The 23905-nt window shown below is 42.7% G+C and overlaps 1 protein-coding gene and 1 pseudogene across 3 annotated transcripts; one reads left to right on the top strand and one right to left on the bottom strand.

Annotated features, from left to right (window-relative positions):
- Positions 1–1089: 1089 nt before the first annotated feature.
- Positions 1090–9444, top strand: LOC143316206 (sorting nexin-9-like). Of its 2 annotated transcripts, none has more exons than XM_076723992.1 (17): positions 1090–1212; positions 2753–2839; positions 2927–3001; positions 4817–4931; positions 5140–5284; positions 5955–6039; positions 6126–6251; positions 6558–6675; positions 6786–6916; positions 7020–7123; positions 7491–7594; positions 7800–7877; positions 8223–8299; positions 8439–8528; positions 8709–8823; positions 8908–8999; positions 9108–9444. In XM_076723992.1, exons 1-17 carry the CDS (start codon positions 1201–1203, stop codon positions 9153–9155), a joined length of 1602 nt encoding a protein of 533 aa, XP_076580107.1. In that variant the 5' UTR covers positions 1090–1200; the 3' UTR covers positions 9156–9444. The 2 variants fall into 2 exon arrangements, with proteins under 2 accessions (XP_076580107.1, XP_076580106.1); XM_076723991.1 differs by having other exon boundaries at positions 5137–5284.
- Positions 9445–11301: 1857 nt separating this feature from the next.
- Positions 11302–23269, bottom strand: LOC143315685 (dynein regulatory complex protein 11-like; annotated as a pseudogene). The gene is made up of 18 exons (XR_013076166.1): positions 23131–23269; positions 22016–22331; positions 20335–20486; positions 19887–20118; positions 19457–19528; positions 18782–18891; positions 16728–16812; positions 16477–16614; positions 15975–16047; positions 15382–15488; positions 14992–15066; positions 14716–14768; positions 14552–14634; positions 14257–14364; positions 13889–14085; positions 13329–13415; positions 12598–12775; positions 11302–12102 (listed from the first exon to the last, which is right to left on the bottom strand). The product of XR_013076166.1 is annotated as a dynein regulatory complex protein 11-like (transcript).
- Between the last annotated feature and the right edge of the window lie 636 nt (positions 23270–23905).

Raw genomic sequence — 23905 nt, 5'->3', positions numbered from 1 at the left:
TGTTCAGTATATTTTTTACAGTATTATTGTCCAAAGAATTTAAAGTTTAGTTCCTTTTAGTATTGTGTCATGTTTTCATAGTGTAGTTTAGTATTTCTGACTAAGAATATTATATACAGTACAGCGTTGTAGTATTTGTCACAGTACAGTGTTGCAGTATTTCTTAGTGTATAAGTGTGTAACTGCAGAGTTTTCAGGACACGCCTTCAGTCTGTCAACACCTCTCAGGTTTGTGTGGAAACAGCAGCGCTTCCTGTTCCTGTGTTCACAGTGTTGGAGTATTTCTTAAAGTACTGTGTGTAACTGTAGCATTTCTTACAGTACAGTGTTAGAGTATTTCTTACAGAACAGTGTAGTTGTAGTATTTCTTACAGTACAGTGTTGAAGTATTTCTTACAGTACAGTGTTGAAGTATTTCTTACAGTGTACCTCACACATCTCTGTGGAAACACTGCAGCTCTTCCGGATGTGTGATGTCACTGTACGTAAAGTGTCTGCAATTAATGGTGAAACAAAGGAAAATGACATTGAAAGTTTCAGAATAAAAGCACCATAACTGAGTTCAGTGATGTAGAGGCTCTGTGAAATCATTTTGCTCATGTTTACGGTCTTGTTACTCAGTGAAAATGTTCCTCGTCTTTGAAAATATTATGTTTACTTATTTAGATTCATTTTTACATGATTTATTTTGAAATCCTCCTTAAAGCACAAAGTTGTTCCTGTCTTGTTCGTCAATATTTTCACTTCTTTCACCATAATACCATATTCATCACAGTACAAGAAAGTATTTTATCAATAGTGCTTTTTGTTCAATCATTATGTTGTGTTATTACACTCCTCTGACAGTAAGCTAAGGTTTATTCTTTTTTAGATAATCTTTAGTCTTTATATTATTGCTGTTCATCTTCAAAACAGAATCCTTACTTTTTCTACTTTTATGTAAAATGGTTTGTGTTCAATCATATGTTTGTTTGTTTTTTTTTATAAACAAACTAATTAACGACAGTTGTTAAGAATTAAACGTTTTAAATATTCCGTTTTTACTTACTGCGCGCAGGGCTTTTATTATGAAGTCACGCACAAGAAACTGTTTCCGTTGTTTCCCACTTGATGCAGGAGCTGTTGCGGTTTGATCGGGGAGAAGCGGACAAGATGAAACTTTAACCGAAAATAAAAGAATAAGAAGCGGCTGACGGCATCATGGCTCTGCAGGTAAGACGTATCACCTGTAATGGGCTCTGGCACCTTTGACCTCTCACCTGCTGCTGCAGGTTCACATCATCAGACTGAAGCCAGCCGACGACCCGCTGCCCGTCCCTGCAGAAACTTCATAGAGAAATCAGTCAAGTCAAAGAGTGAGAAAACGTTCTTTTTAAAAGGTGAAGAAATCTGATTAAAACACGTGGAAGTGACAGAAACTACGGAGGAGGATTTAAGATTTTCCCATGAAAGAAAAAGTAAATAAAGAGAATAGAAAGTGGCTGTTTAACGATGCAAGCGAGTGCAAAAAACACGTAAAATTCTCCAGGAGTCTGGCTGGTGTCACGAAGCTGTCAAATGATGGCAAAAAAACAAGTGATTATTTAAAAAAACACCGAAGTTTCCTGTTGCGCTCACATAGAAACATGATGAAAACATTAAACAGACATTAAAAGCTTCTGCTGGGAGTGTTACAGATTTTTTTAATAATAATATTAAAATAAAAAAATAAATTAAAAAGATCTGTCGGCAATTAGAAACAGGAAAAATATTACTGTGAAATCAGATGTTTTTCCAAGTTTTATTTCAGATTATGTGAGAAAATTTCTTCTGTGGATCCTCTGACCAAAAACAAAATACCAAAAAACAAACAAACATTCATTCATTCATCTTCTGTACCTGCGTATCCCTTTCGGGGTTGCAGGGGGCTGGAGCCTATCCCAGCTAGCAATGGGCGAGAGGCGGGGTACACCCTGAACCGGTCGCCAGCTGATCGCAGGGCAACATAGACAGACACACAGACAGACAACCACACTCACACCTATGGACAATTTAGAGTCACCAATTAACCTAATGAGCATGTTTTTGGTCTGTGGGAGGAAGCCGGAGTGCCACAGTGCACAGAAAGGCCCAACCCGGGGATCGAACCAGCGACCTCCTTGCTGTGAGGCATGCGCACTACCTGCTGCGCCACCGTGCCGCCCCCAAAAAACAAACAAACAAAAAATAACAAATAATGCAATGAACAGTGCAAATGTGCAAAAATGATCTTAAAAATCCACAGGAGTCTGGTGTTAATAAGAAGTGAAATGTTAAAAAAATACTAAAAGCACCACCAAATGTTACTAAAAACAGAGAACAGACGGTTCTGCTTCAAAGGTTTTCTCAAGACAAAGGCAATGTGGGAAAAAGACAGAAACTCGCTTTTCATAAAAATGAGTCAAATTTTAAAGGAACCTGGAGGGACGATGAGAAGAAGACCTTTAAGAAGGTTTGATGGAAGGTTTTTTTGATGGAAGGAACAAGAGCAGAGCGTCTCCATTAAATGAGTAGATTTTCTAAAGGAGTCTGGTGTAGGAACAGTCTGTCGAGTGGAACAGGAATACTGGTGAAGAGGCCTGAAGCTGTTGACAGAGACGTTCTGGTCTAACAGGAAGTCAGGTCGATGTGTTCGGCACTTCGTCATTTCACTGATAAACAGACCTTTCCTTTCAAACACACACAGCTTTTCACCCCACTTGTGAGGACCCTCACTGGGTTTCCTGTGTTTCAGGCCCAGGTTTTGTACAACTTCACAGCTGAACCAGGAAACAACGAGCTGTCGGTCAGACAGGGTGAGACGGTCACGGTGCTCGACCAGGTAGACACTCACTCACATATATGTATGTTTAGAAATATACAGTTTGTGTACCACACTCAGTCTTAATGTGTATGCTTGTGTCTGCAGACTGTGGGTGGAGGCTGGATCGAAGCCCAGAACTCCAGTGGACAAACCGGACTGGTACCTGAGGGATATTTACAGGTAAGCAGTTAAATTCACCAGGATCATCCACTCTGAACCAGAACAAGGCTCCTTTCAAAGCCTGCTGACAGGTCAGCAGAGAGACTGAAAACCAGCACAGAGACTGAAAACCAGCACAGCGACAGTCAAAACCAGCAGAGAGAGACAGAAAACCAGCACAGAGGCTGAAAACTAGGCAAGGCAAGGCAAGGCAAAGCAAATTTATTTGTATAGCACAATTCATACACCAGGCAATTCAAAGTGCTTTACAGAAGCATAAAAGTACATTAAAATCATACATTTCAAAGAAAGAAAGAAAGAGATTAGAACAGAATAAAAAAATAAATAAAAATAAAATACAGTTAAAGGAAAATTAAAAACAGAAGCCAGTAAAAGACAATAATTTAGCATTAAGAATGATTAAAGTCATTGAGCAAATATAATTACTTTAAGTAAAAGCTGTAGCAAATAATAATGTTTTCAACCCTGATTTAAATGAGCTGACGGTTGGTGCAGACCTCAGGTGTGCAGGGAGAGTGTTCCACAGGTGAGGAGCATAATAACTGAAAGCTGCTTCACTTTGTTTGGTTCTCATTCTGTGAACACACAGTAGACCCGTCCCTGATGACCTGAGAGGTCTGGATACTTCATATGGAGTTAATAAATCTAGAATATATTTTGGTCCTAGACCATTTAATGCTTTGTAGACCAACAGTAAGATTTTAAAGTCTATTCTGTGACTCACAGGAAGCCAATGTATTGATCTGAGGGCTGCTGTGATATGGTCCATTTTTCTGCTGTTTGTAAGGACTCGTGCAGCAGCATTTGGAATCAGCTGTAGTTGCCTAATTGATTTTTTGTTTAGGCCAGTAAAGACTCCATTGCAATAGTCCAACCTACTGAAAATAAATGCATGAACCAGTTTTTCCATGTCTTCTTTGGACAGACATCCCTTAATTCTGGTTGTATTTTTCAGGTGATAGTAGGCTGATTTGGTAATGAGCTTTAACTGGTTGTTAAAATTCAGGTCAGAATCAATAATTACACCAAGATTTCTGGCTTTATCTGTTGTTGTCAGTGACATGGCATTAAGGTGAGCACTGATCTTTGACCTTTCATTTTTGGGGCCAAATACAATCACTTCTGTCTTATCTGCATTAAGCTGAAGAAAATTCTGGCACATCCACTCATTGATTTGGTGAATACACTCACTCAGTGAAAGTAAGGGACTGTAGTCATGTGATGACACAGAAATATAAAGTTGTGTATCATCGGTGTAAATATGATAAGAAATATTATGTTGCTCCATAATCTGAGCTAGGGGCAACATGTAGATATTGAAAAGAAGTGGCCCGAGAATGGACCCTTGTGGCACCCCACACATCATCTTTTTTCATTCAGACACATGCTCACCAATTGACACAAAGTAGTCTAGCACAGAGAGACTGAAAACCAGCACAGAGAGACTGAAAACCAGCACAGAGACTGAAAACCAGCACAGAGAGACTGAAAACCAGCACAGAGAAACTGAAAACCAGCACAGAGACTGAAAACCAGCACAGAGAGACAGAAAACCAGCACAGAGAGACTGAAAACCAGCACAGAGACTGAAAACCAGCACAGAGAAATTGAAAACCAGCACAGAGACTGAAAACCAGCACAGAGAGACAGAAAACCAGCACAGAGAGACAGAAAACCAGCACAGAGAAACTGAAAGCCAGCACAGAGACTGAAAACCAGCACAGAGAGACTGAAAACCAGCACAGACTCAGACCCACCACAGGTCAGTGTAGGATCTTGCTCCTTTCTGTTGCTGATGTGGATGTTGTGTTTCAGGTCGGTGGCGGTGGCGGCAGTGAAGGAGGGGGGGACTCCTGGTCAGGGGGCGGGGCTTATATCGGCAGCACAGCAGAAGGATGGGACAGTCAGGGATATCCGCACACACAACAAGGTAACAAACATCACCTTTTACCTGGAAGATCTACTTCCTGCAGATCAGTGCAGTGTTTCTTCAGCAGAAGTTTAGACGCTGGACATTTTTAAGGAGCAGGAAGGTCCAGAACCATAAACCTGTTGCTTCAGTCACTCTGTCAACACGTGACTCAAAAGATAGATTTCTGCCTAATAACAGACAGGAAACTGCTTCCTATCTCCAGCAGCCGCTGACGACAATGACACCGAGTGGGACGACGACTGGGATGACCAATCGATGGGCGGTTACTGTGGTGACGGTCAGGTGGATGAGGAGGGTGGGGCTTCAGGACAGAGCACTCACGGTCCCTCTGTGAAAATCTCCCTGAACAAGTAAAACACCAGCAGATCTCACAGTAGATTCCAGCATGCAACACAGATTTTGTAGATCCAAACAGATCACAGCAGATTTCATGACAGATGGAGGTCAGGGTCAGCCGGTCCCAGTGGGGAGAATTTAGGGATGTGACGACCCCAAAACCCACAGCTGTCACCTCCTGTCAGAGAGTAAGAAAAGGCAGAGCTGCTGCCCTTCAATAACTTTATTCAACTGACGTGACGAACAAAACAAAGACGGTCAAAACCAAAGTAATCAGTCTGAAATCCAGCTAGCGTCCATCCGGACTGAGACGATCACGTCATCAATCATCTGCAGCCTTCACCACTTTAGTCCTGGACCCTGTACACGAGCCGGTGTCAGGACCCGTGCACGAAATATAAGAGGGTCCCACTACATCCTGGCAGACCTCAGTAGTATTATTGTCTTGTGTGAGATCTGATCATTCATATAGATCCCTGTAGAAGTCTGTAAATCGGACAAGATCCAAGCAGGATTCACTAGATCCTCGCAGATTCCAACCAATATTACGAGATCTCAGAGCGATTCCCAGCGTCAACGTGTCCACGCTGCTCCATCATATAGACGCACAGATCCCACTGAATGTTCGTAGATCATAGATCCCAGTAGATCCCAGCAGATCTCAGCAGGCTTGTGTGTTCTCAGGTTTCCGTTCTCCAAGGGACCAAGTCCTGAAGTCTTCTTGTTGGCCAAACCTCCAGTGAACAGCAGAGACAGACTTCCTGTCTACGTGAGTAATCAACTTTATTGATCACTGTATCAAACTGCGTTGTCAGTTACACTACTCTGATTGGCTTCTGCTCATTGTCCAATCAGGTGGGAGAAGTGGGTCCGGTCTGGCTGTACCCGTTGACTCCTCTGGACTGTGTGATCGCTGATCCCAAGAAAGAATCCAAACTGTACGGACTGAAGAGCTTCATAGAGTACCAGATCACTCCCAGTGTGAGAGATCACACATGCATAGCGTGCGCGCACGCACGCACACACGCACGCACGCACGCACACAAATGTATGAATATGTATGTATGTATATATACAGTATATGCACAGTAATACATGGTAATACACAGTAACATGCAGTAGTACGCAGTAATACACAGTAACATGCAGTAGTACGCAGTAATACACAGTAACATGCAGTAGTGCGTAGTAATACACAGTAACATGCAGTAGTGCACAGTAATACACAGTGACATGCAGTAGTACGCAGTAATACACACTGTCTAACCCTCCACTGTCTTCCTCCAGACGACCAACACACCTGTGACTCATCGCTACAAGCATTTTGATTGGCTGTACGAGCGCCTGCTGGAGAAGTTCGGCTCGGCTCTGTCCGTCCCCTCACTGCCTGACAAACAGGTGACAGGTGAGCCATCGCTATGACAACCACACCTGCGCAGCACCTGCACGATCACAGTGGTGAAATGTGACCTCTGACTGAGCGCGACCTCTGACCTCCGCGCTCTGTGCTCTCAGGCCGCTTCGAGGTGGACTTCATCAGGATGAGGATGGAGCAGCTGCAGGCCTGGATGACCCGGATGTGCCGTCACCCCGTCGTCTCTCAGAGCGAAGTCTTCCAGCTCTTCCTCACCTACAGAGACGAGAAGGCAGGTTCTGCCCCGCCCACCTGCAAAATGTTTCAGCCAGTCAGCTGTGAGGAGGTTTGGTAGGTCAGTCCCAGTTGGCTGACACCATGTGTCCATATTTCAGGAGTGGAAGGCGGGGAAGAGGAAGGCAGAGAGAGACGAACTGGTGGGACCGATGATCTTCAGTCTGGTTGAACCTGAAGCTGCGGAGCTCGACGCTGCTGAGGTGTAAGTTCAAGGCGTCCCACGAAAATACTCAGAGGTCTCTGAACCCGCGTCCTCAGACTGTACGGATCGCAAAATCCAGATCAGGGTCCATCAGACGCATTCGTTGAAACACGTTCACCCAGCAGCACAGAGTCATGCGTCACGCTTTTTTTACCCTCGGCTTCGTCTGTCAGGCTCGTACAGGCAGCCTTCACCTGCAGACACAACCCAGGGCTGATAAATGCCCCAGCAACAAAAATCTAGGTCTCAGGTCTGCCACAGAGTACCAGGTGTGCTATCAGGAGGTGTGTGTGCATATGTGTGTGTGTTAATGTGTGTATTTTCTGTGTGTGTGTGTGTGTGTGTGTGTGTGTGTGTGTGTGTGTAGTGAACAGAAGTGTGAGCACTACAGTCGGTTCACAAAATTGATGGACGATGGAGTCAAAGAGCTGCTGAACGTCGGACACACACACTGGAAACGCTGCACCGGACGTCAGTATACAAACACACACATGCACGCAAACACACACACACACACACACACACACACACACACACACACACACACACACACATACACAGCCAACACTGCAGGGGACATCAGTGAGTGAACATACACACATACACACACATATGTATATCACTGTGTATGTGTGTGTTTTACTGTGTGTTCATGTGTGTGTGCATGTGTGTGCAGCGCTACCTAAAGAGTACGAGCGGATTGGTCGAGCCTTCAGGAACCTGTCGAGTGTTTTCATCAGCAGCAATTATCCAGGTGAGGAGGCAAGAAGGAGGTTCAGAAACATAAATCCAGATTATTGTTGTCAGTACTTGAACGCATCATCACACTGAGACCCTTTAATGGAGTCAGATTATTGTTGACAGTACTTGAACGCATCATCACAATGAGAACCTTTAATGGAGTCAGATTATTGTTGACAGTACTTGAACGCATCATCACACTGAGTCAGATTGTTGTCATCACATTAAACTTTGTGTGTGTGTGTGTGTGTGTGTGTGTGTGTGTGTGTGTGAAGGATTTAATCAAACGTGTTCTTACATCTGCTTTGTTGTTGTTGTTGTTGTTGTTGTTGTCATGGTGACGATGTTTGTGTTTTAGGAGAGCAGACGTTAACAGACGCTCTGACAGCTGCTGGAAAAACCTACGAGGAGATCGCAGAGATCGTAGCACAGCAGGTACACACATACCATAATACTGTGATACTGTGATACTTGTGCTGCTTGTGCTCTGAGTTTAAAATATTTAAATCCTGTTCTATGTGAATTTAACACGTCTGACCTCTGGTGACCTCTGGTGACCTTTGACCTCCTTTAGCCTCAGAAGGATCTTCACTTCCTGTTGGAGACAAACAACGAGTACAAAGGCCTGCTGGGATGTTTCCCAGAAATCATGGCAGTTCACAAGGTACTGCAGTACTAATACTAAAACACAAGGCAGTACTAGTACACACTGTTAGTACAAATAAAATGATGGTCAATTCGTCTGAGGAGGGGGTGGGGCTTCAGGTGGGAAGTGATGTCAGTGCGGGGTGTGGTCTCACCCGTGTGTGTGTGCGCCTGCGTGTGTGTGTGTGTGTGTGTGCAGGCTGCAGTAGAGAAGGTGAAGGAAGCCGATCGTTTGGTTTCTTCTGGAAAAATCAGCAGCAGCGACAGGAAGTTCATGAACCAGCGAGTCAGCAGCATGAGCTACTCACTGCAGGGTAACAGTACACGACAGTACTCACAGTGTAGTACTAATACACACTGTTAACCTGTTGAAACCCGACTCCTTGTGTGTCCTTCAGCTGAGATGAATCATTTCCATAGCAACCGTATCTATGACTACAACAGAGTGATGCAGCTTTACCTGGAGCAACAGGTGACCTTCTACCAACAGGTGAGGAGGCCGGGGGCGTGGGGGGCGTGGGGGGGGGGGGGGTCAGACTTATGAGTGAACAGCTGCAGCTGTGTGACGTCATCTCCTCTCTGCTCTCTGATTGGTCAGATTGCTGATAAGCTGCGAGGAGCTCTGAGCCGTTTCACCACGCTGTGAGGAGGATGACATCACTAATGACATCACAGCCCGATGACATCACCGCTACATTTCTAAAAAAATGAAAGTGTTTACTTTGATATTAATGAACCACATTATTCATGTGTTCGCTCTATTTGACTCATTAAATTCTTCATCACTTCACTGTTTTACTTGTTTCTTTTCTTCTTTCCTCATTTCTATTTGTTCAAAGTATCAAATACTACAATATTTATACTGTGTTTGTCATGAAGTAGAAATGATATTAATAACACAATAATACACTAAAATAATAAATTACAGCGAATGTATTATTGTCTACGCTTATTTTTTCAGATTAAAAAAATGTCATTTTTGAGATGTATAAATTTCCAAATTACTTCGTCAAAATAAATTACAAGAAAACTCAAAGTTATATAAAATACTAAATAAATAAATAAATAAATAATAATAATAATTAGAGAAGTTACAGCTGCAGATTGGATGTAAACATAAATGTTGTTCAGTCAGATTCAATGTGTTAAAATCAAGCTGACTGTGGATCAGCTGCATGACGTCTCACTCTCATTCAAACTGTGAGAACAAACCTGAACATCAGGATTTCCTGCTGACTCAGCATCTGTCTGTGACCTCTGACCCTGAGACAGGAAGCGGAGAAGCTGCAGGAAAACTTCACTTCCTGTCCTGTTTGTGTTTCTGAGAGTTCAAAGCCAAAACAGTGAAATACTGAAAACTGTCATTAGCCCACACACCTGTCGTAACACCTGGTCATCACATCCCGTCACCTGTCAGCTGCAGGAAGTAAAAACACCTGATCTCAGCTCAATCTTCAAAGCTAGGACACAGAACCATAAAAACCTCAGTGATGTTCCTCAGTCAGGGCCTCACTTCACACCAAACTCCATTTAAAATCTGGTTAGTTTAAGGTGATTGTCTTCTGTGGGATCTTCTGGTGAATGTGACGTAGAAATAATTCATTCGCTGCACTGAACATTTGGCAAAGGTGATGTCAGGACTCACGTGATCCTAACCACTCACATGATAGTTGGGCGGATCAATGATGCTGGAAGAAGATCAGTGCCTGGACAGGCAGTCAGAACTGAGAGGAGAAACGTCTTCAAGAACCTCAAGCAAGTCCAGCTGCCTTTTAAAGTCCTTTGAAGTACCACGACCTGGATGAAGGAGAAGCTTCTGGAAGAAAATTCTTCTCTTTGGTCAAAGAGTTCCACGAGCAACAGACAGAATACACTCTCACCAAACTCCAGCTGAGAATCCTGTTATTTTTCATCAGCCGCCTTCAGTGACACAAATGGCGACCACACAATGTTTCCAGAGCTTTCAATAATAATCGAGAACTTCAACAAAATTTCGTCTGTCCAAAGTGCACTGAAGCTGGTATTAAATGTATTATCTGGAGATGTAGCACAGATGGATTTCACACCAAACTCCTGAAAAAGAGCGTTTTAGGGTCATAGCTACTTTACCTAATCTGCTGAAGCTCATTAATGATTAACGAGTGACTTCAGCGTGAAAATTCATTCGTTCATTCAAACTGCACTGAATATTTTGACACATTCTACTATTTCATGGAGTTTCAGACTTCACGCCAAACCTTATTTAAAAAGTTTTAAAGTTAATTTAAGGTAGCTTATGTCACTTATGTCAAGTGACATTTTTTCCAAACAACCAGAAAGTGTTTTAAGAACTTTTTCACGACCAGGATTTACTGATCATCTGTATTGATAGATACTCTCTCCCGTGATGTTTGGAGTTTGGCTGTTTGTTTCCAGGCTCTTTTCAGAATCGATATATTTTAAATGTTTGTAATTTATCATGTCCTGCACAGACTGCTTCACACCAAACTACATTTATTTTCATGTCATTTTACACAAGAGTTCATTGTTCAGCTCTGTTCACCTGTATGACAGATCCCAAGTGTGCCTCTGAACAGCCATGCTGCCACCTGCTGGCAGGTTACTGAACTGCAGTGTTAGCAAGATAAAATATTCAGATAGAAAACTTTATTAAATTATTCTAATTTTCAGTGAGACTCAGTGAAACTAAATCAATGTTTCTCACCTTTTGAGAAAAAGTAGCCAAAGAGGCAGTTTGATGAATTTCAAGAAGAAAACAGCGACAACATGAGACAGACTCATTAATGTGTGAGAAATATGAAGTTCCATCTTTATTATGAGGGACAATAACAGATGGCCAAAGGTCCAAAACTACAGAGTTCTGATGTTTTCATTAATAATTGGTTATTACATTAATAATAGTATTTTACTGGCGTAATAATAAAATTGATTCCAAACAATTGCGTACATAGACGTAAACACATTCAGACCATCTTTAAAGAAAAAAACAAAATGAGAATCAGAAAAAATCTCTAAATGAAAATGAAAATGAAACTGTCACTTAATCTTGTTCATTACTTCATCATCTTCTTTTTGTCCTCTTTGCTCTTCTTCTTCCTCCCTGCTCTTCCTGAACCAAACCTGAACAAACAGGTTTTAAATATGAAAACTTCAGGTTTTATGAACATGCTACTTTAACAAAAGCCTTCACAGGAAGTAAAGATAATCAATAACCTGTAGACGAGCAACAAATCAGCCACCATGTAGTAAACACACCTCAGCGGCTCAGATCTAACATTTTACCACGCGTCATTCTCGTTTCCTTAAATAAAGTTGATACGATGAAGCTGATCAGTTTTTTGCTGTGACCTCTGACCTTGAAGGCCTCCTCTTCCTCCCTGTACACAGGCTCCATTCTGGACAGTGATTGGATGAACTCGGCAGCGGTCAGCGGTTGGAGGCGGAGCTTCTTCAGCCTGTGGGGCGGAGTACCGAGCGGACCGCCTGAAGGATGTGACCCTGAGTGAAGCCGTCGGTGATCTTAGCCAATGAGCTGAGGTCCAGACCTGGACTGGGCTCCGCCCCCTCCCGGCTCAGCAGCTCCCTCCACAGAACTGCGGGAAAACCCTAATGTTAGCATTAGTATGAAGCTTAATGCTAATGCAGCATGTTATAATGTTACAGTGATAATTGTAAACATGTCAACATGCTGATGTTGAATGAAATCACAGACTGTAGACAGGTTAGCATGTCATGCTAATATTAACACGTAACTCTGCAGTACAATATGCTAACATGTGTACACACAATGATTACTTTCATGCTAACTGTGTTAAATATCTTCAAATAATTTATGTAAACCTTTAACATCAGGAAATCAGGAAAACGTAGCATGCTATGATGTTAAAATGCTGACAGCAATAAGGCTAACGTGCTAGTGTTAGTGTTACAATGATAGCACGAATCTTACAGGGTTAGGATTAGGGTAGGGGTCAAATGTAACATAGCATTGACATATCACACTGCAAATGAAAATGAGGCTCATGCTAACCTTGCTAAATTTGTACACACAAGACTGTAGTCTACTAGACTGTGCAGACTCTACTGACCCAGTCTGGAGCCGTAGTCTGGTTTTGGGATCAGGATGATCTTCTTGAAGACTTTACAGAACGGTTTGACATCGGCGTCAAACGGTCTTCACGTCGTTCCGATCACCAGAACTTGATCATCCAGTTTCAGAACCTTCAGAGATTTCAGCAGGTTCTTCTTCATCCTCCGAGGATCAAACTGGAACAAAGGCTGAGACATTTAACCGGTGCGCTGACAGACTCGGGGCTGGATGGTCTAGACCTAGTTTCAGAGTCTAGTTTCAGGTGAGACTGGCTCAGTCTCAGATCTACTTGTTAGACTCTTTCAGAGGTCAAAAGTTTTGGTAGAAAGTTTAAATCTGTTCATCAAAAAAATCTTCATAGTTAAAAAATAAAAGTAGCTTTGTTTTATAAACTTAAATATAATGTACTATTATTTTTACTGTTATAGTAAAGTTAGAAAGTTTTATTTAGAAATCTTGAGTTTTATTTGCTAACATTTAAAGTTTGAGTTTATTTAATAATGTTTTCAACATTCTTTATACATTTTGAGTTTTAACAAAGTTTATCATTTAATATCAATCATCTCTGTTCAGTGTGATGGAGCACAGCAGCCAGCAGGTGGCAGCACAGACAGTAAAAACACTGGAGACCTTCAAAATAAAACCAGAATTGAAGCTTCAGACCTTCATAAAAAAACACTGTTGGAACATCACATCTACTGTCAGTGAACCCTTTAGTGTTTTCCTGACCTCTTGGCCACTTTTCAGAGCTTTCCCGTAGAAACTTTTCTCTGCATCTTCGATCCAGACCACAGACGGCTGCAGCTCCCGTGCCACCTGACAGGAGACACAACACGGACCAATCAGAGAGCAGATGCTGACGATGGCGTGACACACATCATCAGACCTGCAGGTGATTTATTATTATCAACTTATTATTAACTGAAGGGAAGTTTGTTTTCAAGGACATTTTAGGAAACCTTGCAGTCCTGGAGAGATCTGAATGTTCTCCAGGACAAAGTCATGAATTAGATTCCAGGATCAGGTCCAGAGTAAATTCCAGGGTTTCCAGGTCCTGTAAGATGCTTGAATATGAGTTGCAGGTTTTCAGGCAGATTTCAGACTTTTAAATCTATTATTTTTAAATCGTTGGGCTTTGTTTTTTTCCAGATTTTCAAGGATGTCTAAGTGACTCTGAGGGACACATCTCACTTCATAAACTCCAGGTAAATTCACGCTTTTCTAGGATTTCCTATGAAAAGAGCAAATTTGTGGATCAGATTCCAGGTTTCCAGGTGTGTGAGACTTGCCTTGAAGATCAGGTGCAGCAGGTAGGCGACTCCTCTGCCAGGGTACCTGGTGCTCAGGCGGGCGGGGCTCAGGTGGAACAGGTGAGCTCTAGTCTCGTTGCAGACGGCGTGAACCAACATCTTCTTGCCAGCTCCGGACGGACTAGCCCGCAGCAGAGTCTTTACCGCCGGGAAGTCCTTCAGGACCGCCTGGGATCCTGGAGGGAAAATCAAGGCTCACTGTCTGAAGGTGATGAGTGAAGGATGATGGGAAACCTCTTCCAACAGGTGAAAGAGAACCTCAAACATCACACTGAGGATAAGACAAAGAATAAGAACCATCTGTATTGATTAGGTATTGATCAGTTATTGATTAGTGATCGACTGACCCAGAGGCAGGACGGAGTACAGCGTGATGAGCTGTCTGACATCAGATAGAGACGGCACTGGTTCAATGTTCACCTGTCTGAGAGCTGAGCCCGGGTAACTGTGCTCACCTGGAGAGACAGACAGACAGACAGACAGACAGACAGACAGACAGACAGACAGACAGACAGGTGAGACAGACAGACAGACAGGTGAGACAGGTGCCTGCCTGCCTGTCTCTCTTTCTGTCTGTCTCAATGTCAATGGTGTCATGTAGTCACAAACACAAAGTTAAAAAGTTGTTGTTGTTGATGTTACCGATGTAGTCAGAGAGCTTGATGCTCATTGGCTGGATGAGGAAACCCTCCAGAATCAACTCCTCATACAGAGACTGTAATGACCTGAGAGAAGAACCAATCACAGCTCAGAATAAAGAGACAGGAACCAATCACAGCTCTAAACATCCCAGAAGGTAGACTCACCTGTCTGCTGTCAGGTCCTTCTCTCTCTTCTTCTTTTTGGTTTTCTTCTTCTTCTACAAACAAAGTTACATAGAATGATTCTACAATCCCGAAACCAAACATGTTCAGACTGTGTGAAGCAGGAAGTGATCATTTCATTTCACAGTTTGATTATTGATGATTGATTCCGATTTGATTGATGCTTTAAACAGAGTTCAGACTTTGTGGAATCAGAGTTGGATCGTCGGACCTGGAGGTCTGGAGGATGTAGAGGAGCAGCCATTTATTGACTCTGACCTTTCCGTTTCCTATCTTGGTCTTCTTTATTTTGTCGACCACCAGTTTGAGGTTTTTCAGCTCCACCCTCATCAGCTCATCCACGTGACGGCATGAAGAAATGAAGCACACCCACAGCATCAACCAACAGAGACAACAGCTGAAATTATTTTTAAAAATTATCATCATCTACGAAAAATTACCCCAAAACATCAGCCTGGAAACCTGGAAAAATATCCCAAAACATCAGCCTGGAAACCTGGAAAAATATATCCAACTGGTGCGCTGTAAAAAATGACAACTGAAAGCATAGACTGTAAAAAATGACTGTGATGAATTGATTTGAAGGTCATATTTAAAGGGACAGTGCAGCCTATAAAACAAGATTTTATCAGTTAACACAGAACAAACCCGACTCACCTGAAGTCTGACTTCCTGTTCCACTTCCTGTCTCTTCTCCTCTCCGAGCAGCTGAACATCAACACTCTGTTGTTGGTCATCACGGCGATGCCACACATCTGAACACACAGAAACAGGAAGCATCAGGTGTGTGAGAACCTTTATTTTCTCAGGACGAGGCAGGAAGCATTAACAACAGCAGAATAAGCTGATCCAGGTGCAGCCGACTGACTCTGATTGTCCTCAGCGGCTCCCAGGAGCCACTTCCTGCTACGAACAGCTCCACTTCCTGTCTGGAAATGTGTACTTCCTGTGAGAGCAGCGGGCTCAGAGCCAATCATAGAGCAGCTGGTGGATAAGATCCTCAGCCCAAAAAATCAAAGTGAAGCAGCTGTGACGTCCTCACGTGAACTTCATGTCCTTTCTTTATTAAACTGATTATTAGAAAGAAAGTCAGCTGATTCAATGTTTGATGTCTGGAAATAATGTTTAAAAAGGACTGATTGTATGTTTTCTTCAACTCCTCGTCTTCTTCCTCTTCCCCATGTTCTTCTTCTTCTTCAGTAATAATGACAGTACAGTAATAACAGGTGATTTAAACTCACCTGAGTAGATTTTGTCTCCTTTTATGACTTCAGGGAGGAAACAGCTGAGAGGATTCATCCAACTGGTACCTTTCTACAACAGACCAAACCAGACCAGACCACATCAGACCAGACCTCATCAGACCAGACCAGATCAGACCACACCAGACCACATCAGACCACATCAGACCACATCAGACGAGACCAGAGCAGCATTCTCTTAATAATGGTGGTTTGTCCAAGATTTTAAGAATAAAGTTCAAATATTTTGTGAAAACAGTTGTAATTTAATGACAACAAAGTTTGAATTGTAAATTCCTCAAAATATTTAACTTAAACTAACCCTAATACTCCACAGCTGCTTTGAAATGATAGATTATAGATCTTCATGGACTATAGATTATTAATATAAATTCATTTGTGTCTTTAGTTCTGTGATTTTTCTCAAGTATTTATTTGTAATTATTTCAACTGCAGCACTTTCATTATTGATCAGTTTGTTATTGGTTTGTGAAACTTGTACCTCTGTTTCCTCTTTCTTCTTCTTCCCTGTGATCTCTTTCTTCTTCTCTGGTCCTCCTCTCTTCTCTCTCTGTTCTCTCTTCTTCTGCTTCTTCTTCTTCTCTCTTTCCTGCTCCCTCGCTGCCAGCTCAGCTGAAACCTGACCACACAAAAAGATCCAATTTATCCCTCAAATGAGGATTCATTAAAAAGCAGCGGAGAAGAAGAGAAATGTTCCTGGATGACATGAAGAAGACCTGCAGGTGCACTCACCTGTTCACGTGTTTTGTGACTGAATAATGAAGCTGAACCTCCGTCTTCAACATCAGGAAACTCTGGAAACTTTCCTGTGATGTCCCTGCCGACAAGACGGAGAGAAATTTATTTAAATACTCATCAGAAGTTTGATTTTTAAATTTCTGATTTTTCAGGACAAAATCAAATCATACACAGACATACATTTAAAAAAATTCAAATATAAATGAATTAAACCAAGAGAAACCAGTGAAACCGGTTTGGTTTCCAGACTGAAAACAGTAGAATACCAGTAAAGGCTGCACAGCAAACAGCAGCCGTGAGAAACTGGTTTTATGACAGACAGGTAAGAGACAGGTAAGAAACAGGTCCCAAGTAGAAATGTTTCTCTGAATTTGACCTGAAGAACATGAATCTTTTCTTCTGTATGACTGAAATAATGTCAGTCATCCGTCTGTGGAACGATGGACGGAGGGTGACTCCATTCCTTCAAAATGAGATGATCATCCTGAACAGCAGGGACGGCTGTTCAGGAAGTTAAGTGCTGAAAGTTCACCTTATGAATCCTGGATTTGCACCAGTGGATCACTTTGAGCCGGATCAGCTGGTGTCTACTGTTCATAGAGCAGGACTGAATTATTACTCTGATCTCACACAACTTCAGATACTTCAGTGCCCAGTCCTCCTGAGGCTTAGGAAAGCCTCCATAGTTTTCACAGCTCAGGCTTCTGGACAACCATCAAACAGACAAATGGAAAAACCAGATGCTAGAGTCAGAAGGCTTCTGTAAGATGTCAAAAGATTCATGCTTCCCAGGACGGTTTTCAAAGGTTAAAGTCTTCAATCAGACTCTCTGTGGACTCAATGATGCAAACCGTCCTCCAACATTCAGGTCTAGACTAGAAACGACACCTTTTCCCTCCAGACATGGCAGGTTCTCTGTGACCATGAGGGTAACAAACTAGTCTCTTCTAATCTGGTTCAGATTTCAGCGTTCAGAGTTTTTCAGAACTAAATTCAGACCAGCTTGGCTGGCTTCCATATGGAGCCACAAGGGGGCATCAGAGGCCGAGTTACATGGCGGACCATCAGAACCTCGAAGGCAGCCCAATATTGTCTGAACTGAAACACTGAGACTTGAAGCTTCTAAAGGTCAATGGTCAGCACTGATCGACAGCATCTGATTGGCTGGAGTCACTCCTATCGGACCTGATTTAACATGTCCACTAATTGAATCTTTAACTTAATTGAGCCATTCTTTCATTATTGATGATATCATGAAGGATGATGTCATCTCACTTCATGTTTTCAGGTGGACCTCCACCTGCTGTTGATGAGGATGATCTAAATCGCAGGTTTCAGTTTCTTGTCCCGTGGTGACTTAACTCTGCACTAAAATGAGCTGTTTTTCCAGTTGCTTTGGTTGGTGTCAGTCTGATCTGACATCTGTCAGAATATTTAATTAAATCTGACAAACAACAAACAGCAACTCAAGCTAGTTAAACTGGGTGGACAGGTTTATGTCTGTGGGTCAGTACTCTGACCTTTGACCTACTGTGGACCTGATTCTGAGGATTCAGAGGACGAATCAAAGACAGCAGAGGAACTGAATTAAACAGGATAACTGCAAGACAACTACAAGGACCAGAGGAAGAACCAGACCAACTACAATGACTCACAAAAAGGTACAGACTGCAGGGAAAAAAAATAATTAAGTGGAACCAGGAAGGAAGAACAAGAGGAGGAGCAGGAAAGCCATTGGAACTGAATGTGGTAGGAAGAGTAGGAAGGAGTGAAGGAACCAAAGGAACCAAAAGACAAAGGGAAGAAATCAAAATAATAAAGTAACAGAAAGAACTGGAGCAACAACAATAACCAAAAAGAAGAAAAAACACAAGAGGAACTGGAGGAAGAAAAACGGAACCACAAGGAACCCAGGAAAGATCCAAATGAGAGCATATTTGAGTTTCAGTTCTGAGCTGCACTCGATGAACCACTGACGGATCTGTTCCTGCAGAGTCTCCCTAATGTTGGTTCCCTCCGCATCTAGAACCAACTGCTTCACACTTAACTGAGCTCTCTGGTAGTGCTCCTCGTTTTGATCCTGGATCAGCCTCCAATCCACTGACACCTGCTGAGCCTGGAGCTGAGATGAACTGGGACCAGGAGGTTCTGCTGGGATCTGAGGAACCAGAAGAACACAAACAACTGTGAGGACATATTAGGAGTCAGATGAATAAGGGTAAACAGGGGATGAACCAGAAGAATGAGGAGAAGTACAAGGACCTACAATGAACCAGGTGAAACAGAGAATGTCTGAGGATATACCGTATGAGGAACCTGAGGAACAACGGCAGGAACAACGGAAACAAAGGGACCTACAGGAACTAGAAGAACATGGAGAACTGGAGTAGAAAGCAGGAAGGTACCTAAGCAACCAGCAGAATCAGGGGTGGAACCATGAAGGAATGAGAGGAAGCTAATGAACCAGAAGAACCAAAGAGGACCCACAAGAGCTATGAGAACATTCAGTATTAGCAACCGAAGAAACTACAGCAAAATGAGAGGAGCCAGTGAAGGAACCAGAAAATCTATAAGTAATCACAGGAAAAACAGGAGGAACCAGGGAATCTGTGGGAACTGGGAAAACTGGAAGAACCAGAGTAGAAAATGGGACAGAACCACAGTGAGTGATTTAATAAATATTTGAGTCCTACAGTTTGTGTTGTTGGGTGAGAGAACATTACCATCCCCAGAAATATCATCTCCTCAGTTCTCTGTCTGCTGGTCCTTTTCCTCTGACTGTGACCTCTCCACACCTGAAACACAACAAAGTTCTCAGTTTACAGGATTTGTGAAAATACACAAAATGACAGATGTAAGGTTTGATGTTTCTCTGACTGCAGGCGTCTTTAGCATCTCTGGTTCATGTTCCAACAGTCAAACAATGAAGAACAAACAGAACAAATTGACAGATTAAAAAGGAAACAAAATGAGTCTGAAAATAAAGAAAGCAATTCAGATTTTCACGAGTAAAATCTCCTTTTATCTGACACGTGAATTCCAGAAATTTCAATTTAAATGGCACTTTGTCAAAACTTAAATTCAACATATTTTCAATGTAGTTTTGACTGAATCTATTTTTAATTCAACACATTTAAAGACTTCAGATTTTACCTTCTGGATTCGGATCGCAGCCTGAGCCGGGGTCAGGCTGTTGGGTTTCCAGGTGTACCTGTGGACGCCTCTCTCTGACTGGACGGGCACCTTCATGATCTGGGCTCTGGTTCGTCCCTGCCGAGCACACTCAGACACCGGCAGGAGACAAACGGCGCCCTCCAGGGTCATGGACTGGACCGAGCTCACCCGAAGGGACCAGAGAAAGAAAAATTCTGATTTAAACTGCATTTAAACTCGATGGTTGAACGAAGTTCATCTTATTTTCTCAGTCAGATTCTGACTGTCAGCGGCTGCTTCCTGTCAATAAAGTTTTACAGATTTCAAGTGACAGATTCCTGTAAAGAAATAATGAAACAGAGCATAAACATTTGAACTGAGATTGTTGCTCATTTAGTAATAAATACAGTCCTATCAAACCAGGCCTGATTGATCAGGACTTTATGACTGCAGACTGGTTCTGATCAGGACTGGTTTCTCTCTGACCATGTTGCTGGTTCCTTGTGGATCCAGGACTTTGGTGAACATGGTCTGTTTGTCTCTCAGCAGCTGAATCTGGTCTCTCAGAAGGTATCGGGGGACAGGGATCTCCAGATCCTTCTGCAAAAACAAAAGAACATGAATATGATCCAGAAGAGTCCAGTTACCTACTCTCGACCTGCCAGAGTTAACTTTATGTGCAGTCCATGATTTGCTCGAATCCTCTCAGACTCTGGGATGGTTTCTGATGAACTGGAGCTGATCTGGAATCAAATACTTCACTCAGATGATGTTCAGTCTCACGTAGTCCAGTTTTCCTATTTGGTTCTCCAATACTTTGTGTTGTCTCATGAGTTTTGTTGGTTGTTCTTTTGGGAAGTCGTTTGTCCATTTTTGTGGATTCGTTTCTGCTCGTGGTTGGTGGCACGGTGGCACGGTGGCAACACTGTCGCCTCACAGCAAGAAGGTCCCGGGTTCGATTCTCGCTGCGGGCACCGGGATGTGTCCTCCACCTTCGGTGCCTGCTGCTCGAGGAAAAAAAAAAAAAAGGGCCTTTCTGTGTGGAGTTTGCATGTTCTCCCTGGGGTATCCTCCGTAAAACATACCCCCACTAAAAACATGCAAGAAGATCACCACCTGACCAATGGTGACAAAAAACGCAATTGGGTCCCCGGGCGCCGCTTGGATGGCAGCCCACCGCTCCTGGTCTGCCGTGGAGGAAGGACGACCAGGATGGGAGAAATGCGGAGGACGAATTTCACCTTTGTGTGCAGTGTCCAGTGCATGTTGTGTGATAATAAAGGGGAATGTCTCCCCCTGATTCTTCTTCTTCTTCTTCACCAGCTGATCTGTGTTTCAGGATAGAGACCTGATCCAGGTGTACAGAGTCCTCCTCCTGTTCAATGACACGACAAACATACCACTTGCTCCTGCAGGGCCGTAGACAGGAAGAAGAAGTCGGCTGTGGATCAAATCATCATCATCATCATCAGGAGGAGGAAGACGTGGCACAGATGAACAGAGATGAATTAACTCCCATACCCAGGATTTATTCTGAAAGAAAATGAAATCTTTTTGTGTTCTTGCTGATGGGTTTATTTTTGGTTTTTATATGAAGGCATATTTTTCTTCTATTATTCTTTGTCTCACTTCTATTAATAACTCACATTCCCTATTTTTAGCTCCTCCTGTTAGCCGCTGCTGTTAGCCGTGTAGCCTTGGATGTACAGATCACTGGATCACTGCAATACTGACGAAAACTTAAACACATGAAGATTCTCAGTTCTCCCTGAATTGTCTTCTCTGGTTTCTCAGTGGATTTCTGGAGATTTTTTTCTGGATCATCAGAGATCATGATCTCGTCAGGAAGTGACGTCACACTGAATCAGATTGACGTGTTTGTGTGTTCATGTCTGACTCGGCGAAAACGCGACTCGTTTGGTTGGATTGGTTTGTTGATTTACTCTGAATTCTGTGAAATATTTTAGAGCTTGCATGGCTTCTCCTCCTTCGTTCAACCTTGAGCGGATAAGAGACACAAACTTTTTGAGCAAGTTTGGATTTTATTAGCTACCGTAAACCAGTTTTCTGGTTCCAGCTGAGGAGGGACATGGTCTGAGGGATCAGGTCTGATGGTTTCCTGGACTCACCGGTGTCATCTTCAGATCCAGCAACAGCTCATCAAAGTAGTGAAACTCAGATAGCTCCAGCTCCACCATCTGACTCTTGAGCTCCAGGAGACGACCCGTCAGCCCGTCCAGGACCTGCCTCCTCTGAGGCTGCACCAGCTGCTCATAGACCTCCTCCAGAATGCGGAAGATTTGCAGGTACTTCAGGTAGAGGACAGCTCGGTCCTGGAACATATGCAGCTGATTCTTCTGAGGACCAGAAGGCCCTCCAGGAAAGTCGTCCTGAAGGAGGTCCTGGAGAGCGCCATGAGCCACCGCCCACTTCCTGTTCGAGGAGCTGAGGACCAATCAGAGGAGATGTAAGAGGCTGAGCCAGCATGAACTGAGTTTAACCAAAATCAAATGGACTTCGGGTCAGGATCAGGTTTCAGTTCACAGTTAGATTTTCGTGAGACAGGAAGTGAAGCTGCAGCTAAGGCTGTCAAACAGACTGAGATCCTGCAGGATCAGACCCACAAGATCAGATCTGATCCTGCTGCTGGTCTGAACCTGAACCTGCCGCTTTCATCGAATCAAGTCTCTGATCTCACAACAGTCCACAAAGGTCAGACTTCAGAGTTTTTATATCTCTTCATTGAAATGAATCCGTTTTTTCTGAACTTAAATAACTTTATGAAATTCTTAAATTCGTTTTTTGGATTCTTTTTGGTTTTCATGTCTGATGGAACCTGAACTGCTTCTTTTCATCATTAATACTGAATCTGTCACATTTCTGCCCGTTAAAGTTAAAACTTTGATTTCCTCTTCATTTCAGAACTTTTAACATCTTTTCTTAAACTTATTAAACTCAAAAAGTCACAATTCAGACAAAACCGAAATTTAAGTCAGAATTTTAACTGACTTTTATTCATATTTTTGATAAAGTTCGATATTTTGAAAAATTTACTTTTATTATTTTTTCATATCTGGTCTTCCACAGTTTGTCTCACTCTGAAGCTGCAGCCAATCACAGCACAGCACTCTGCTAGTGTCCCATTAAAGAGTCCAATCATTTCCGTTGTCATGGAAACACCAACACAGTCTCGGAATCCTCAGGTGAAAAGTCAAAATGTTCAATGTTGGATTTCCGGGCTTACCTGTGTGACGTCATCATGAGACGGACCTCCGGATCCGAAAATAAATCAAAATAAAAAGATTCAGAGGATCAGATGAGATCTGTGACTCGACACCACTGGGACCTGAGCTACTGGTTTCACTGGGTTACTGGGTTTCTTCTTCTGTGTTTGTGCAGCGGAGCGAAGCAACGCCGCGCATGCGCACAGAGAGTACTGGACGAATTTGTGACAGAAACACAGAAAAAGACAAAGAAGAAGAGGAGGAAGAAGAACAACAACAACAAGAAGAGTGACGTTCACAGCCTCCTCTTCCTCCTGCTTGCTGTCCACGCTGATTGGTCCGGTGTGTTTGTTCAAACTTTATTTAAACTTAAAGCTCAAAGTTTACAAAAATCTCCACGTGGGACACACACACACACACACACACACACACACACACACACACACACAAAACAACAACAACATTTGGAGTAAATGAAAGTGAAAATAAATTTCTCATCAGAATTTAGACTTTTTCTGACTTTCTAACTTTAAAGATGACTTTTCTGAAAAACACACATCAGATCACTTTATGTGTTTTAATGATTAAAGTATGAGACAAAACCACAGAAATATACATCAGATCACTTTAGATTTCAAATATTGACACACACATAAAGTCTTTTCCTGTCCTGACGGTAAAAACTTCCTGATAAACGTTTTCTTTTCTTTTCAGTTTACTTTCCGCACATCCCTCCTCAGGATTTGGACGTCACGCATCTGTGACGCTTTTGTTTGCGGTTTAAATGGAGTTTTT

The sequence above is a fragment of the Chaetodon auriga genome, chromosome 23 (assembly GCF_051107435.1).
Source record: "Chaetodon auriga isolate fChaAug3 chromosome 23, fChaAug3.hap1, whole genome shotgun sequence".
In the NCBI taxonomy this organism is placed as follows: Eukaryota; Metazoa; Chordata; class Actinopteri; order Chaetodontiformes; family Chaetodontidae; genus Chaetodon; species Chaetodon auriga.
The sequence above is the reverse complement of the archived record's forward strand: the minus strand, read 5'-3'. Positions and strand labels throughout refer to the sequence as shown.